This window comes from Eumetopias jubatus, unplaced genomic scaffold, assembly GCF_037043125.1.
Source record: "Eumetopias jubatus isolate StellerSeaLion01/CBP00866 unplaced genomic scaffold, mEumJub1_p1.0 scaffold_3, whole genome shotgun sequence".
Taxonomy (NCBI): Eukaryota; Metazoa; Chordata; class Mammalia; order Carnivora; family Otariidae; genus Eumetopias; species Eumetopias jubatus.
This window is the reverse complement of record NW_028274809.1, coordinates 61,890,043-61,909,109: the sequence shown is the minus strand read 5'-3', so window position 1 is coordinate 61,909,109 and position 19,067 is coordinate 61,890,043. Positions and strand designations below refer to the sequence as shown.

At 41.5% G+C, this 19,067-nt stretch overlaps 1 protein-coding gene across 2 annotated transcripts in view; it reads left to right on the top strand.

The window, feature by feature from the left end:
- Positions 1–19,067, top strand: part of MYO3B (myosin IIIB) — a 382,159-nt gene that overhangs the window by 94,519 nt on the left and 268,573 nt on the right. For both annotated transcript variants that reach the window (XM_088022122.1, XM_088022121.1), the window contains exon 7: positions 11,978–12,043. In XM_088022122.1, the coding sequence (XP_087878248.1) occupies positions 11,978–12,043 (66 nt within the window). The remainder of the gene's footprint in view (positions 1–11,977; positions 12,044–19,067) is intronic.

Sequence of the window (19,067 nt, the reverse complement as noted above, 5' to 3'; positions counted from 1 at the left end):
CACAAAGAGATTAAGTCTGTGTTTGTGGTCCTATCTGCTCACTGGTCCTTGTTTTGGGTGCCTTTTTCTAAGTTTTTATTCTTGTCTTGCCATTTATTCCAAGTAAAGTTTTGGCCAATTAGGTTTACAATAAGATGCTTTCCAGAACATTCCCCTTTCAATAAGGAACTTCTGGGATAGAAAACAGTAAGTTTTAATGAGGACATTTCATGCACCATGACAAAACAGATTTTTTAAGTGGGGGAAGAAGGTTTCCATTATCTCTTCATTACCTCTGAAATATATCTAGCAAATGCATCTAATGTCAGAGGATACTGGACTCCTTCAGCTGATGATGGTTGGAAGTAGCTTATGGCAAGCCTGAAATAGAAATTTCCTAAAAAATTTTAGTCTCATCTAAAAATAAAAAAGAACATCAGAACACTGCGGCATCTCTGTGTTCTCCCATTCACTTCCTTCCTGCACCAGTTATCAATTTAGTGCTTTTCAGCTCTGACTCTACCCTTCTTTGCCCTGCTTTGTGATATTGGAGTAGACTCCATAAAGATTCCTCCTTTGCCATGTGGCAGATGTTAGGCTTTGTCAGTAGAGGGCACTGGAAGGCCACTGCAGGAGGAAAGGGGCCTGGTCCTGGTTTTGGTGTACTTTTTTCTTCTTGTTTCTGTGGTTTTTGCCTCCCAGTGGCATTTGGGACACCCATTGGTGCTCACCCTACAGCAAGTTTTACCAGTACTCATTGAGCAGCTTCCCACTTAAGTGTCAAAGGCATACTGGCAGGTGGTTTCCTGTTTGCCAGCCCTGGCTTGTCTCACTTCAGAGAACTTCACCTGTGGCCCTAGTCACATCCTTTCCAGAGAGGTCTGAGTCTCAGTCTTGGTTTTGGGTCAGGAACTCTTCTAAATTCGTTTCTTCCTTGGGTGTTCTGTCTCAGCTAGAGGTACTAGCTCTTTTCCAGTATCTGCTCTTCCTGTACTTGTTAGAGTTCTTTACTCCTCAGCATCTAATCTTTTATTACAAGTAAATAGTTATTTATATTAAATTTTCCCTGTTCAAATTAATAGTGTTCTTCTGCCTTCTGATTGGACCCAAATTGATAGATCCTCGAGGATCAGGTGTGATGTATACAGATGGTGAGTTGGGGGAGGCAATATCACAGCTCCTTTCCCTTCTCCCTTCTCTTGGGAGTCAGCCTCCCCTGGGTGATTGTTCTCAGGGAGCAGTCAGCTCAGTGGCCAAGGCTCTGCCCCTGAGTGAGGACCTATGGTGGTCCAGCCCTGGGCCCAAGACCTGCCAGGTAAGTTTGTCTAACTCTGTCTTTTGGTTTTAAAACCCAGCTCCCTGCAGATGAAAGCCACATTCTCCAAGATCAGCTTTATCAGTAATAAAGTATTATTTAAGACCCAATCTGCTGACTATCTTACTCTTACATTAGTCACAGCCGCGACAGGAAGAAGCCCTACTTTTTATTGTCTCCTCCTCCTTCACCCTCTGATGATTTTCATATAAAACAATGTAAAATAACTTATCACCAAAAAAAATGGATACTTCAGGAAAGCACAGCATGTCTAGCATGTCTGTTTAACATTGCCTATCCCCTGGCCACTACCCCATCACTATGACTTTCCTGCCAATGTATAAAGCTGTTTTTTCTTAAACTGCCACCCTAATTGAGGAATGATTCTATATTGCCAGAATGCTTAGACACACCATACTATTCACCTTCAATGAGTGGGTCCCCACAGAACCCACATAAATAGTCCAGAATTTGGTGATAGGAAAACATTTAGAAAACAACCTGATCTATTCGAAACACATCTCTTTACAATCATGAATTAACAGACAATGCATTTACAACTGTGTGAAAAAAAATAGACTTGTGGCTTCCACTCTGTGCATGAAGGACCACGGAGGAAAAGGGTCATTAGCCAGCCCTTGGGCAAGGTCTACTTCCCTGATACATTAGACTTTAACAGTTGGACTTGATGGCATTGCTGAGTTCTTGTTGAAGGAGGAAATTGAAGAACCAGGTGTCAGCAAATGATCACATTGGCTCAGACAGTGAGCCACCCGCCACTTGTCCCCTCCATCATCTCTATTGACATGGCGCCTTTTATTGTCCTTGACTTTCTCCTGCACTCAGCATGCATGGCTGAGTTGCTTGTGTGTCCTATGTGTTTGCATAAGGAGAGTACAGTGGAGAGAAAAGTACCCCAATGTGTTTTAGAGAGTATGAGAAAATGTGACTTCTGTGAACATTTGAAATGTTGGTGTAGTGACCAAAGATTAATAAAGCTCTGTAACACATCCAATATCAAATAGAGGCCTGGGCTAGTAACCCCTGATATGGGGAACATAATGTAGTCTTCAGATTCTGAGATGACCTTTGAAACAGATTCTTGCAGGGCTGAAAAGCCAGAGGAAGTGAGTATCTTATCACTTACTGGTGGTAAATGGTTAAGAGTGGGTTTGTTATGAGCCCTGTGATTTGATGTGGTAACTTTGTATTTTAAGGATTATAGCTTAACATTGCAAATGGTGGTATTTAGGGACAGGGTCAAATTAGGTTATTAAGAACTAGAATCAGAGGCGCCTGGGTGGCTCAGTTGGTTAAGTGACTCTTGATTTCGGCTCAGGTCATGGTCTTGGGATTGTGAGTTCGAGCCCCTCATTGGGCTCCGCACTGGGTGTGGAGTCTGCTTAAGATTCTCTCTCTCCCTCTGCCTCCCTCCCCCACTCCCCGACCCTGGCTTGTGCACTCTCTCTCTCAAAAAAAAAAAAAAAAAAAAAAAAACCTGGCATAAAAACACTCAGGTTTAGCCATTTCTTCAGGTCTGCATGTCCTTATAAAGGCTACCATGTTATGTAAAACTTCTATTAAATAAATTTGTATGCTTTTTTCTTATTAATCTGTCCCTTGTTACAGAGGTCCCTGTCGGGAACCTAAAGGCTAAAGGAAAAGATACTTTTCTTCTCCTACGTTTACTTCCTTCCAGAAACCGCCTCATCTAAGTGTTCTCCTTGTAGACTTCTTCCTCTTCTTTTCCCTACTACAGAGGATTGACTCTGATGGGGAGATGCCTTTTTTTTTTTCTTTAAAGATTTTATTTATCTGACAGAGAGAGAGAGAGAGAGAGACAGTGAGAGAGGGAACACAGGCAGGGGGAGTGGGAGAGGGAGAAGCAGGCTTCCCGCTGAGCTGGGAGCCCGATGTCCCAGGACCCTGGGATCATGACCTGAGCCGAAGGCTGACGCTTAATGACTGAGCCCCCCAGGCGCCCCGGGAGATGCCTTTATGGTAGGCTCAGCATCCATGTTAACATGGATGTCTTTTCCAACCTGGAACTCTTTCACATTTACTGAGGTGCAGTGTATAGCATCGTGATTCTGATTTCTGTGTCATTTTCATATCATCTGTTTTCTGATTTAAAAGAAATATCTTCAACTATGTAATTTTTTCAGATGATTCCTTTTTAGCAGCTGTATAGCATATGTATGTTTTGAATAAATCTTGGTCTGTGCCCCATATGTCAAGGTGATTACCCAGAGATACTCACTGTTCAATCTAGGTAGTAGATTCTTGCAAGTGGCAGAATGGAATCCGGCAGCGGGGTTCAAAGCCTGACATGGTGGGGTTGAACAATTCAGAGTTCCCATTTACAGTGTACTCTATGGAGTGGTGGCTTAGGGGCACTTTTCACAACCCTGTAGGGCCTTTTCATGGTCACTTCCTCCTCGGCTCTGGAATTGTTTACTGGGCCACCTTGAGAAGAGGAGTCAATCTGTGCCTATTCTTTTCTGCATTTAAGTTACATAGTAGGATCCTAAATGTTCAGTGACAAACGTTCAGTGTTTGTCACCTAAAAAATCTTTTAAAAGTTAGAAATCACATAGGACATGTGGCATGTGTAAACCATTTCAGCCTTCGTTCTAAGAGTGAAAAAAAATAGAAACCGCCTGAATATCAATGAGTGAATGGATAAACAAACTATAGTATGCCCACGTTGCGGAATACTATTTAGGTATCAAGTTGGCATGGGATGATCTTTAAACCATGTTATTGAATAGAAAATAGAAGTACCAGGACACTCTCATGTAGCATTTAATCCCATTTCTACTGTCCCCAACTATGTGTATTATAAAATTTATATTTATTATATACTTTTAGCACAGCAAAACAGTCTATATGTGTTTAGAGAAAATATTAAAAACGCGTATAAAAAGGTCTGAAAGATTACAAGCCACACTGATATGGGCAAGGGTCTGAGATTAGGGGTGGTAGTGAAGAGGTATTTTGCTTTTTGCTTTCTATCGAATGAGCACAGGATGAGATGCCCCAGAATGTGCCACTTTGGCATAAAGATTATTTTGAGTCAAAGGTAATCAAAACCCAGTAGACGCAGGAAAAGCTCTTTGCCTCTCCCTCAAGTGCCTAAATTTACATTGGAAAGGAGAGACTGTACCAGGAAGAGAGCTCTGAACGGAGACTCTCATTTACCTAAAAAATTACCTGCATAATAGGGCAAACCTTTGTTTTTCCAAACATTTCCTTTCACCTCCTTGCTAATGGTCTTTCTCCCCTTTGTGTCCTCAGGCTCCTCCCCCTCTCCTTACCTCTTACAAGCTTCATGTTGCTTCATTGTCTTTGGAATTCCGTGTCTGTGGATTCCCCATGCATATGCTATTGAATTGGACTTTCCCCTGTTAATCTGTCTCATGTCAGTTTGATTCTAAATCCACCTAGAAGGACCATACGGTGGAGGAAGGTCTTCTGCCCTGACATTGTGTTCCTGCATTGGGGAATTCTCTACATTAAGATGGAGTCATGTATTATGAATAAATGTAAAAAATTTTAAGTAATTGATTTTGAACAATTAAGATGTGCCCTAGGAGAAAAGCAACTTTGGCTAGGGCTAGGTGGTGATACTTAAGGACGAGACACAGATGCACACCTAGCCATTCAACCTCATAAATGAATCTACCAACTGTAGATCAGGATGGCAGCTCTGTTGCTATGGTTAATACTCTCAGAACAGTTAATTGTGCTCAAGCATCTTACTTTATTGCTTTTATGAGTAAATAAATAGAATACCATTTGAACGCACTCCCAAGAGTTTAACTGCATGTTAATGATTATTTATTAGTTATTATACTAATGTCTTTATGTCTTCCTCTCTATATTCTCCATTTCCTTCCTTAACACCCTTCTCCCCTCACCAGCTGGTGTATGTACCCTGTTTAGGACCTGCCTCAAAATTTACAACTTCCAGGAAGCTTTTCTTAATTAACTCAGTCTCATTGAGAAATTTTTTACTCCACATCACTTCGGTGAGTGTGCTTTTGTATTTGAGGACTTCATTTTGCACCTTTTAGAGGTGTTGCTTGCTAATTGTTTTTCTGTCATTTTTTGCATGTATGTTCTCTTAATTCATCTTCCAGTGTAGTGGACTCTTCATGAAATAAAATACAGAAAACAATGAGGAGTACGGATGTCGAGATAGAAATACTTGTTTAAAACCTGACCTGTCCACTTTTTGATGGGTGTTTTTCAGAAAATCTCTTCTTTTAAGCTGCATTTTCCCCACCTGTGAAACTAGAGTGATAATTTCTATTTCATAGGCTTGTTTGGCAAGGAGATTGGGGGTAGTTAGCATTCAACAGGTGTTGGTTATTAGTATTGATCTCCTCCTATCTCCAACTCACCATGCATATGTGTATAATGGTCCTGACATCAGATAATGTCTGTGATGAGATTTTAATCATGATTTATTTCCTCCTTTTGGTCAGATATGTTCAGGGATCTGGGGACATTCAGGCTTCAGAAGAATAGAGATGAGGCTTGTATTGTCAAATCCAACCCAAATCAGCACTAAAGGAGACTCCTTTGTTCCTCAAACCCTGCTTGTTTGCATTATTTCGTTAGAATTTGCTCACATCCAAAGGAGCGGTTTCAATTTGTCTAATTTAATGCTACTTTGAGGACCAAGTCATATTTTGTCCTGGCATCATTTCTTGGCATACTTACAATAGATGGATTTTTGTGTGCATTCATTCATGTTGTCATTCATTCAGCAAAATTTATGGAGTGCTTCTGTGCTGAGTACTAAAGATACACATGAAGCATGAGTAGGGAGTATACCAGGTAGACAAATTGGGGATAGCACTTTAAACTGAAGGTACAGCATATGCAAAGGCCCTGAGGCATGAAATAACAGGACCTGCTTTAGGAGCTACAAGTACTGTGCAGTACAGTACTGCAGCATCAGGTACACATGGGGAAGTGGTTTGAGATGAGATTGGGTAGATGGACAGGCAAAGCCATTTGCGTATCATGCAGAGGGGTTAAGATTTTATCATGCTGGCAGTGTGGATCTACTGAAGAATTTTGAACAAGAAAATAACAAGGTCAGATTTGTATGTTATAAGGAAATTCTTGCTGCCAAGTGCAAGATGGTTTAGAGGGAGATGAGAATAGAGGGAGGGAGAAAAATAAGGAGGCTACTGGAGTAGTCTGGGTATGAGATGATAAGTGACTGAATTAGGACATGAAAGAGGGGATGAAGTGATTAGAAAGGAATTTAGGGAGTAGAATTGATAGGACTTGGTACTTGATTGATGTATTAGTTTTCTATTGCTGTCATAACAGATTACCACAAATTTAGCAGCTTAACATAGCACAGATTTATTATCTTCTAGTTCTGTATGTTAGAAATCTGACATGGATCTCACAGGGCTAAAATCAGAGTGTTGGCAGGACTGCACCTCTTTCTGGAGGCTCTAAGGGAAAATGGGTTTCCTTATTCATTCTGGTTATTAGCAGAATTCAGTTCTTCGCATTTGTAGAATTGAGGTCCCCATTTCTTTGCTGGGTATCAGGAGAGGCCCGTTCCCATCCTTCAGAGGCCACATGTATTCTTTGGCACCTGACACCCTTTCCCTGCCTTCAAAGCCGGCAGTGGCAGGTAGAGTCCCTTTCACATTTCAAATCTCTCCTGCCTCTTCTTTCTGCCTCTTTTTTCTACTTGAAAGAAATAGAGATTAGGGGCACCTGGGTGGCTCAGTTGGTTGGGCATCTGACTCTTGATTTCAGCTGAGGTTGTGGTCTTGGGGCCATGGTATCGAGCCACATGTCATGCTCCTCACTCAGTGGGGAATCTGCTGGATCCAATTGGATGTGGGGTTATGGGATAGGGTAGAACCCAAATTTCTGACTCCAACAACCAAGTAGAATGCAGATTTAGGGGAAGAAGATAAGTTTTGTTTTGAACATGCTGACTCTAAGGTGCCCCTGGGAAATCAAAATAGAACATCTAGAAAGTAGTTGGATGCACTAGCAAAAAGGCAGAGGAGAAATCAAGGCAGGAGATAGAGATTAGGGAGCTGCTGACATGTAGTGAGCCCTCAGTGAATGTGGAGAATGGGAAGAGAATACGGAGCCGCTGACATGTAGTGAGCCCTCAGTGAATGTGGAGAATGGGAAGAGAATAGGGCCAAGATCAGAATGCTGTGGCCAGTAATATTCCAGGTGCACCAGAGAGAGCAGCACTCATAAAAGGAACTCAGGAATAGCCTACGGGGTCTCAGTTTTTTGTGACACATTTTATCCTTTCTCCTCTGCCTGGCTTGTTTTCTCCTCATTCCCTGGTTTTTTTGCCTCCTCATAGTTTCTGCTTCCTAAGACTTCAGCTTGCACACTGTGCTCCGTGACCTTTCCCATCTGCCCTGTCATCATGGATCTCAGCTTCAGCTCTCATTCTAAACTCCTTCATTCTTTTGTTTGTTTTGTGTTTATTTTTTTAGTTCAAGGTGGGGGAAAAAACCTAGAGAGAATCAGATTGACCCAGATTATCATTTTGCATCATGCCATGGCATAGGCTAAAAGTTTAAATGGGGATTGGCTATCCAGAGACCAGGTGCCCACCCCAGTCAGCTGCTTCTCCATTTCAGGAACTAGAATGAATTCAGTTCAGCTGTTCAGAAAAGCAGTTTATTAGGCTTTGGGAGAAGAAGGTTAACTTAATCTCCATTGTATTTGCTGGACCCAGGTCAAAAATGGATATATAATAGGTTCACGACTCTCTTTAACATCACCCCATTGCTCCTAGTCTCATGTAGCCCTAATGCTGTCTGTGTACAGCAGATCATCTTTATAGCAATTGAACTTGGCATCCAAATCACAGGAGTAAAACCCTGACAGGCAAAACGCAGATCAAATGCAGATTTCCCCTGCTACCCGAAAGTAGAGTGTTCCTATGAAATCTTTCTTGAGCCAAAATAGTGTAAAGCAAAGAAGCAATTGCCATTAACTTATATAGAAAAAATTTTGAGCATTTCAAGACCCAAAAGATAACCTCTTTTAGGCTTTTCCGATGCCTGAGGACACGTTGATAACGGATGCACAATATAAATTGAGATAAAGTACAGATGCTCACAGACAGGATTCAAGGCTATGGCAGTGTGATGCTGAGAAGTTGAGTGTAGTTCCGAGGGAGGGCGCTTGGTGGGGCCTCTCTCACTGCTTGGACTTTGCACTGCCCCTATAAAGACTTAATGCAAAACAAACACTGAACATTCTTCGCTTTTTGCCTTTTTTCAAAAAACAAAATGTATGTTTATAAACATTATCCAAATTAGAGCTGGTTATTTAGATTCACAGTCCTTCCGGCCACTCACCATTCAGACATTCTGTAGGCTCTTGGCATCCATACACATAAGTGAGGGATGCCTGCTTGTCTCTGAATCACGGCTATGCACTGACTTTCGCATCGCACTGAACATGAAGCATTTCCTCTCCTTTTGGAGAGAGACCCACTGGGTACGGTTGCATCTTGCATCTGTGGTATTGACAGCCAAAAAGGTACCATTGTTACTATTTGGTGCTCCTCCTGGATGGCGAGAGAACTGGAATTTATATTGCTAGTGCAAACAAAATACCATAAAGCCTTCATATTCCTTTTAGTTTTCATTATACACAGATAACAATCTTTCACAAGATCTCTATTCACTGAACCTTAGTATGATGGATCGACTCCAGGAAAGACAGGGCACTTACCTACAAGGTCAAATAAACTTCTCTGAAATTCTTATGATGCCAGGCTTCAAAGATGTTTCCTTGTTTGGGGTTCATGTGAGGCCGCCAGGGATTGGAGATGGTCTGGATGAGCGGTGATCTCCTGCTCCCTCCTCTGTGCCCTGCTGCAGAGGTTCAGGCCAGCTTATAAACCATCGCCCCAGCCTGTAGTTCCTGCTGATAACCAGCCTGAAAACAGGAAAGTGCAGTGTTCTCTACACAAGAGTGGATGCTTGCCATCCATTTCTCCAGTGGACCCTTGCAGGGTCGTTCTTCAATTGCAGCAGAGGGCTGTCCCTTCATGCTCAGCTGGCTAGTGTTGAGCCTACTAGGGCTGTTTTAATCAAGTCTGTTTATTCTGTCTACAAGTGACTTCTTGGTCATGGTTAACTGCTTTAGGGGTGAATTAATTCACCCCTAAAGCATGCTTAAGCATGTCTTCTCTGTGGGACTGACCTCAGTGAGAACAGAATGAGCAGAAAACCGAAGAAGAGCAAGGAAAGTTCAAGTTCTGGAAAGGGCTCTGGGAGATGATGTAGGATAACCTCACTGAGAGAGGCTACACTGAGGCTCACAGCTGGGACCTCAAACAGCTGGAGCCAGGAAGAACAGGTCAGTTCAAATAAGCACTGAAGCAGAAGTTATATGATGGTACTTTGATTATTTAAAAATGCAAGGGAAAGATGAAGGCAATATTGTTGAATAAAATGAATGAGAAAGAGGCAGCCTCCAAATAACTGAAGGGCAACCTTGAACTGCTTACTCTTTCTAGCTGGGCACACAGATAATTTTCCTTTGGGTCTTTGAATCAGAAGATCTGAAGGATAATTAAATTCTTATGCAGAACAGGGAAATTATATACTTCACTCTTATCACTGTTCCTTCCCTCCTGCTCTCTCTCCAGATCCAAAAGAATCATATAGTCTAGCCTCAAAAAATTACTCATGTTCTTTGAACCTACCAGACTTTTTTACACTTCCGTGATTTCGTACATGTTGTTTTCTAAGCCTGTTGTGGCAATCCTCTCCTTCTCTGTCTTGAAAAATCCATCCTAATCTTCAGAGGTCAGTTTAAGTTCATCTTTATAAAGTCTTCTGGGACTCACTAGATTAGATAAATTGTTCCTTAATTATGCTCCCACATATCTTTGTGTATTTCTGTATCACTTATCAACTTCTGTTCTCATCATGTGATAGGATAATATTCTGAAATATTGTTGACTCATTTAGGATTAATTGCATTATAACAATGGCTTAAAAAGGGTGGAAGTTTACTTCTCTCCTGTTAAGGAAGACTAACGGGAAGCAGTTTAGAGCTGGTACGGCAGCTTTGCAGTGTCATCATGAATCCAGTTTCCTATCTGTCTACTTTGCCATACTCAGCTTATAGCTCTCATTTTCAAGTTTACCTCATGTCCAAAATGGCTGCTAGCCATTGGCTCCAGCCATCACATCCATACTCCAGGAAGCAGCAAGGGGGAAGAAGGAAGATGTCTCTCCTCTTTTTAAGAAGGCTTCCTGGAGGGGCACCTGGGTGGCTCAGTCATTGAGCGTCTGCCTTCAGCTCAGGTCATGATCCCAGGGTCTTGGGATCAAGCCCGGCATCGGGCTCCCTGTTTGGGAGGAGGCCTGCTTCTCCCTCTCCCACTCCCTGTGCTTGTGTTCCTGCTCTCGCTATCTCTTTCTCTCTCTGTCAAAAAAAAAAAAAAACAACTTCAAAAAAAAAAAAGACGACTTCCTGGAAATACCATTGAACAATTTTAGCATTGGCCAGAACTCAGTCACATGGACACATCTAGCTGTAAGAAACTCAGGAAAACGTAATCTTTATATGGCAGCATTGTGTCAGAATAAAAACTGTACTAAAAAAAAAATGAGAGGAGAATGGGTATTGAGAGGCAAATTGCAATCACATTATCTGATGCATTTTTTTTTTCAGTCATTCTCGCTGCTTCCCATTCTTCTACCTATTGAAGCTAAGCAATCTATGGCTTTAGGAAGTAGTTAGAACCCAGGTGAAAACAAAGATAACATATGTGTTTAAGATTTACAGTCCTATTTCCGATGTACAGAAATGTAACTTTCTCTATTTGCTTTACTTAATTTGCCCAGAAGCCCCTACTTCCATTTATGACTAGAAAAAAAGCTCTTTCCAATTCAAGGTAATATCAGTTCTGTTTTAAAATCTAATGTCTTTGGGTAAATACTCAGCCAAATGCAGGGCTCTTACCTTCCCCTTATCCTGCCTTCTCTCCGGGAAGTGGACCAGTTACCAGAGTCTCTCTGCAGCTCTCTAGTTCTCTTGGACGTCCGGTACTTAGTTATGTTAGATGTCTGTCACCCTCTCTACCCAGGGACTCCATAGGGCCTGGAACACTGGCTTAGCTGTTTTGCTTTCTCCAGTGCCTATGGCAGAAGTTGACATACAGGAAATGGTTAAAAATTTGACTGATGAATTTATGAGTGTACTTTAAATGCATCACATAATTAATTCACATGGTAGTATAATGATCTGAAAATCCTTGTAAAATTTCTCTAAAGCCTCTAGCACTAGGTTTGTAGCTTTCTTTCTTATGGCATTGATAATACTCAGCTCTCAGTTACAGTGGTTGTATGCTTGCCTTGCCCCTCATTAGTGCCTGCTCCCTGAGGAATGGTCCTGATCTGTGTAACTCTCACAGCTCCTACAGAAAACCATGGACATGGTAGGCCTTTAATCAATGAAAATGAAGGACTGAGTAAATAGGGGCTGGTACTTTGTAATTTACCACTAATGAGTGACTCCCACCCGGGAAGAAACAAAGGATTTTATCAGAACTATTTAGAACAATATCAGTAAAGACAAGTTGATATTTTGCCTTTAACTAAACACTCTTTTTTTTGTAAGAAAAAAATTGTTTTTGTTTTTCAGAAATCCTCCACCTACTTTACTTCATCCGGAAAAATGGTGTGAGGAATTCAACCACTTTATTTCACAGTGAGTATTTCTTCCACTAAAAATTGCTTATCCAGCAAGGCCTTGAACAGTGATTGGAAATCCGAGCTGTGGAATTTACTTGGTGCTAGAAGTTGTTATGCCTTTTAGCACGTTATGACACAGAATTTGTTCCAGTAAATGATAGAAGATGCCTCTGCAGGATTTGAAAAATGAAGAGTTCCATTTGACTTTTGACTATAATCACACCTCCTGATCATATGGGTCACATTTATCTGAAAATCTCCTCACATTTATCTAATCTACTTGTCCTGGGGCGAATACTGCGAGTGGAGGAATCTCAACATCTGAAAGTGTGATGCCCCCACTAGGCCCAGGGAAGAGACAGAGGGTGGCAGCCTTCTACGGGGGTCTTATAGCTTGGAAGTTGGGCTTTGCCCTAGATCTTTGGTGTGGGAACACAGCTCCAGTTCCCAAGATGATGAGGGGGCACAGTAGAATCTCAGGCCTGAGGCACCGAGGTGAACAGCCCCAGCCAGGGCTCAGGGTGTGCCTGATGGGAGCTGTGTTACCAGGAGCTAGGCAAGATAGAATGGGACTAAGACAGGCGCAGAACCAACAGTAACACCAACAGGATGGTGACTCAGTTCTGGGAGTATGAGCTTTTGGCCTGGCCCCGTCTGGTAGAGGACCACACTGGTCCCAGATCTGGGGAGGATGCTCAGTATGCTGGAGGGGACTGTGTGACCCCAAGCTAGGGGCCTGATGAACTGTGAGGGCAGAAGTCCAGACCAGGCATTACAGGGCATATCCAGGTACAGGGACTGGGAAGAGGTGTGCTCAGTGTCTAGTAGATCAAACAAGGTGTTCAGAAGTCATGGGGGGAGAAAAGAAGTGTCCAAAATAGCTCATAAACAGTACTTAGGGAAGGGTCAACACAAATTTTTCGAACTTATGCCTATGTGCAGACTTAGCGTCCTCAAAAAGGCAGGGCAATGAAAGAAACTGGGTCCCTTGATCATCTTCCTTACTCAGTCATTATACAGATCAGTAATTCCTTATCCACAATTCTAGAATCCAAAGAGCTCTGAGAAATGAAAGTTTTTTTTGTACTTGACTCATTTAGCTATAGGCCCTGGCCTTGTGTGAACTGATTTGGTGGCAACACATGACCTAAACTGAAGTGAAGCTATTTATAGTCCTTATTTATCTCACTCAGTGTGAATATTCATATGAATTGCTGCAGATATATTAATGTGTTTGATTACAGTGTGCTGCCCCAGATCCTGCTGGGGAATGTTAAATAACATACAGTAAATGCACTGGTTTACTTTTCTAAAATTTGATATAATTCTGAATTCCAAAAAAATATTTGACCCCAAGGGTTAGTAGAAGGAGCTGTAAACCTATATTTAATTTTTGTTTCAAGTGCCTCATAGTTCAAGGTCCCTGAAATTGTTTGCTTGTCCAGCCCCTCCTGGATTTGTTTCATCTTTGTCAGGAGACAAGAGTGGTAAATACTCCAAGAACTCTACCAAGCAAGGCCGTACTGGAATGTGACCATGAAGTTCAGGGCCAGGGCATTTCCTCACCCCTCCAGTCCCCACTCTGGTGTTTCTGCAAAGCTTGCAGAATGCAGAAGCAGCCACACCTCAAGGTGGCAATGTCAGACAATGGAGAGAGGAACAACAGATAGAAGAAGAGGGATGGTGCTCACATAGGAGCCGAGGAAGAGGCACTTCCTGGGATTTGGGAGCCAAAGGGGGAGGTGAAGGGAACTGGAGAACTAAAGACACCCTGGTGGCTGGGAACGCACCCCCGGGAGAGAAAGCCAGGGGCTATGGATTCCAGTGATTTTGCTAGCAGAGGCTGGATTTAAAGAGTTTTCCTTTTCATTCCATTGCTGCATATAGATTCTCTTGATTGACCTTCTTGAAGCTGTTGGCCTAGAAAAATCCATTACATATTCACAAATATGCCTTCCTATACCAAGCTCTTGTGATTCTTCTAAAATGTGACTTGACTCACTAAATTTTATCTTCTGTATATATTTTCAAGAGTGTATTTGGATTCTTAAACCAAGCACGGTATTGCTTAGATGGATTTGGGAATAAAGGTACATACTTAATGATGGGGTTGGGATTCTCAGGGTTAAACAGTGTGGAAATCCCTCCCAACTATTGATTTTTCTTTATGGCAGGATCCTCTTACATGCCCATTTAAATTTGCTTAACTCCAGGTGCACTCATTCTGATTTGCTTTAGACTTAGAGGGTCTTGATACAGAGAATGGAAGACAGAACACAAAAAACAATGCCTTTAGTACGCATGCTACCAGGGGCAAAGCAAAAGCATCTTGTTGAAATGGCAGGAGAGGGAGAGTCTGAAAAAGTTCTTATGAACCAATGAAGGTGAATAGAAATCAAGTGATTATGTGCTTTACTACTAATTTAAGATATGGAAAAATGTCATCAATCTTCTGTTTATGTAATGAGTTGTCCTTAATGGTTTTATTATTGAAAATATTCTATATTATAGTTGTTCATAGATTCTTTCCTGATTTCAGTTCCCAATCCTGTTTTCCCCATACCATCTTAGATTCCTCAACCATGTGTTCTTTTTTTTACAAGATTTTTGGAATAGAGTCTCAAGATTAGGGACTAATTATTGTATTTTATATCTTTAGGTAGAAACCTGCCCACTATTCCCAAATAATAACCTTTGGTTTCATAGATGAGCCTGCATACCCTAGACTGCCATTACTCAGCCTACCAATTGAATTTGACTTTACTATTTCATTCTGTTGATTCAAATCTCTAATGAAATACAAACAATGACACTTACTGGGTTAGAAATGTCTATTTAAAGAGAGAGCCTTGGTTTGCTTTTATACTTATCTGGCTCATATTGGGAGGGAACCAGGAGAAGGGCAGAGGATTAAGGCCTTCAGATTTTCCTATTGGTGGGACTGGGGGGTGGGGGGAGGAGATGATTTTCTGGTAATTTCAGGAAAGATGTTTTTAGCTTGAATTATTCAGATAATTGCTTCAATTCCCATTGTAGACTGAATAACAGTGCATTGTATTAAGGGAAATAAACTGATTCTCTCTAAAGAATAAACAGGACTAGAAATTCTTTAGCAGCTTTAAAACTTTGCATACCCTATCCTCATGTGACTGCTAAACCGTAGCAGACGTGATTCAGTAATTTTGATCTTTTTTGGTCCATGTTGGTCACCATTTCCCAAGGACCTGTATGACTTCCCATTGATTGCTGCAGTGGTCCAAAGGGATTGACCTGGCTGTAGCCTACTGATTATAGCTGTGTAGACAGGGGACAGGGTCTGTCTGTGTATGTGTGTGTGTGTGTGTGTGTGTGTGTGTGTGTGTGTGTGTGAGAGAGAGAGAGTGTGTGAATGAGAGGGGGAATGTACATGGGGGGGTGGGGACGGGCAGGTGCTGGGAAGTGGCTTGGTGTTTTTCAGGTTTCCAGCCTTCTTAATTTGGAGACACTAGGAGAGATTTTAAGAAGGTCTGAAATCTTACTAGTAAACATGTTTTGTGGTTTAAAAAAAAAAAAGAAAAGAAACATCAGTTTGGTTCTGAACCTTTGGTTGTTAGTGATAATTGACTCATTTATATGTGTTAGTTATGCATTTGTCAAAGCAGGACTCCTGACAGCTTAGTTATGATAAATTAAACATGATGCTCACATAAATTCTGCACTGCTTTTTATCCAAATGCTAGGACCCTGCCTCGTGTTTTTTGTCACCTCTGTAATGTGTGGTTGACTTTGTAGAGATTTCATTATCAGCCCTTTCCCCTATGGCTAAAGCTATTTGCATAACAAGTTTATCTGGTTCAGGTTTCAGCCAGACTTCTGTTTTGTCAGGAGGCTCTGTTCAGAAGTAGCCTTTTGACAAGATGACAATAATTTTCCTTTGCCAGCTTCACCCTCATCCCAAAGCATGTCCCTTTTTTTTTTTCAATTCAAACTAATTTCAGGTCTTCGACTAAATTATACTTCCCCAACCATTGTCTAAAAGGTATCTGTGAACTATGTTTTTTCATTTTGCCTCTAAAACTTTTGGGGTTTTATTAGCAGTTAGTTTTAGGACTTTATCATCAATGGCTCCTGAACTTATCAGAGAGACAAGAAAGAAGGATTTCTCTTAGGCAAGGGCAAATCTACCAGGAGCACCATGGCTGCTTAACTTAGGATTTAGTGATGACTCACACTATATGGTCTCCTACATACACTGCTTTCTTGGGTCGGCTTGCTTGAGCAGCTAAGCATGCAGGTGTATCCGGTTCCCAAGGTGAACTTTGCGGCTGAGCCTTGCCATTTAGTCATGTAATGAAGAGGCAACCTTTCTATCCCTCCAAATGACATTCAAATGGCTACAAGCAGTTGTACTGCATGTTAACAAGGTGACATCCCTCTGAGCTACAAAACTGCTAAAACTAATGGGCATTTGCATAAATTTATTCCTTATAAATGGAAACTCAGAGCTGGAACATTTGCTTTTCCGTAGGCCTGAATGTTTATAAAGGTAATCATTTATTTTGGGGTGGTTGCTTCCTTCACATTGATTGTATTTCCTTCGAGGCAACCACTCTTAGCTCTTCTCCATCCCCTATTTTGTTTCAAGGCAACTTTACTCCACACGGTTTTTATAATGTCCATGAAGAACACACTGGGAATGATAAACACCCTAACTCAGTGATTGATTAATCTCCACAAATATTCTTGGCTTTTTAAGTCTTGTTAGATTCTCAGGTGGCCATGCAAAGGGTTAATACTTCCTGGAGTGGAAGGATACAATAACCTTTATTTACATTACTTCACAAATTGGTGATTTTAATTAAAATAAGCAGTGGTATCTCCAGTGACAGACTCTCTCCATTTTAGATTTATTTAGCCAATGATTAGCTATTATGGCTTCTTGAATTAATTAGCATCTCTTGAGCTACAGGGAGTTAGTGAATTAATAAAAGCTCATGAAGAAGCCCAAAATTAAAAAAAAATTCTAATTTAAAACCCCCCAAATTCTTCTCTCTCCTCTTAATATATATTGATCAATATACTTATAAATGCAACCCAACTTCTTTCTCATCTTGAAAAATTGGGATTTTTTTTCCTCCTTCTTCATAAAAAGAACAGATAACGCTGCGTGTTTCCAGGTTATGTCTCCCCGGAGAATGTCTAATTTAGATTACCTAATAGATCGTCTAAAGGCACCAAGGGCCTGATTTGATCTCAATTAGACCCTACTTATAAACTCAGCCAGAAAAATCTGATTTTCTCATGGTGTAAACCAGAAAGTGGTTCAGTGTGATTTGAAGTTTGAAACATGGTACAGTGTCCACATATATCTGGAATATACTGTTATCATAGGAACCTTGGCAACGAGGGTTTCAGCCTTACCCAAAAGAAGTAAGAGGTATAGTTAAGTGGGTAATCCAGACTCTAGGCAGCATATTCTATTTATTTCCCAACAAATGCTGGGTTTGGATCTTGTGAGAAACGAGATCTGTAGCATACGCCGTAGATTTCACATTGGTTCTTGTAGCACGTTATGTCAGGTGACTTTTAGATAGGGTTATCCTAGATGATACTCTTTCCATTTACCCCATAATGTTTTTTTTTCTTTCTTCTTTTTTTAAATTCATACCTGAATTTCATAATATAAATCAGAGTGTCTACAGCTGACGTCAACAGAAGTGATGGTGAGCTCTGTGTTATGTGTCCATGCACATGGTTTGTGTAGGGTTTGGGGCTCAGAGGAGGTTGGGAGCATGACTCCTACCTCTTCCCATGGCCTGTTCCCCCCACCCTTCCCCAGAACGTCACCTGGTTCATCAAGAATAGCAGTGTGTGCATTCAGCTGTGTCCCTAGATGTGCCACTCTGGGGAAGATATTTAACCTCTCTGACCCTTGGTCCTCATTTGTCAAGCAGGGGGAGCCAAGACCTGACTCATAGGGTTATCGTAAGGATTAAATTATATAATGTATCTGTAGAACCTGGCAAATAACTCTTATTCATGCCAGGCTCTGTTCTATTTTACAGAATATTGAGGTAGAAAGAAGTCAAAAGTTCTAGGACCACAGCTAATAAGTAGGGGAGCTGGGATTCGAGCCCCAAAAAACTTGTTTCAGTGTTCATAGCCAACAGTAGTTATTATTCTTTGCATTTGGTCTGTGCCACTATTGTGAAATTGCTCTTTGAAAGTGTCACTGGCTTGCTCTCCCTTTCTGGACCATCATGGTGTGTGCAGTTGACTCCATTCCTTGGTATGTCTTCTCACAAGACCTTCAAATCTAGCAATTCCTGGCCAAGAAACAAAAGAGGAATTATCCCATTCCCCAATGGTTTTATAATAAAATCAGGTACAACTCCAAGAGAAGATATTAGAAAGGAATGAAGCTGGATCTGTAAGGAATCCCACATGAGATGCCAGATATATTTATATTGTAGCAAAGTGACTAGCAGCTTACTATATCAAACTACAAACATCACTGCTCTCTGGGCACTTGGACATGTTTTACTGGAAAAATTATTTCTCTTTGTTTCTTTGCTTCTGTACTAGTGGTTTTAGTAATAAATAAGAGACCCTTTTGTTCAGAAAAATAAGTGTCAATGACCTTCTCATTTTTAATACCTCTGGAATATTTCAATCTGCTGTCCACCTTCTCTTTATTTAAGTTTCAGCTCACTGACTTCCACAGCTCTGGCAACACACACACACACACACACACACACACACACACACGCTCCTCCACTCCCTTCTGAACAGCAGCAGTACCAGCCCCCTCAAACTCACTCTCTCTCTCTCTCTCTCTCTCTCACACACACACACACACACACACACACTCCTCCACTCCCTTCTGAACAGCAGCAGTACCAGCCCCCTCAAACTCACTCTCTCTCTCTCTCTCACACACACACACACACTCCTCCACTCCCTTCTGAACAGCAGCAGTACCAGCCCCCTCAAACTCAACCCAAGAGAATCTGCTCCAGCGGCAGTCAGAACAGAAGCAGTGCCTGGTGTGTACACTTACC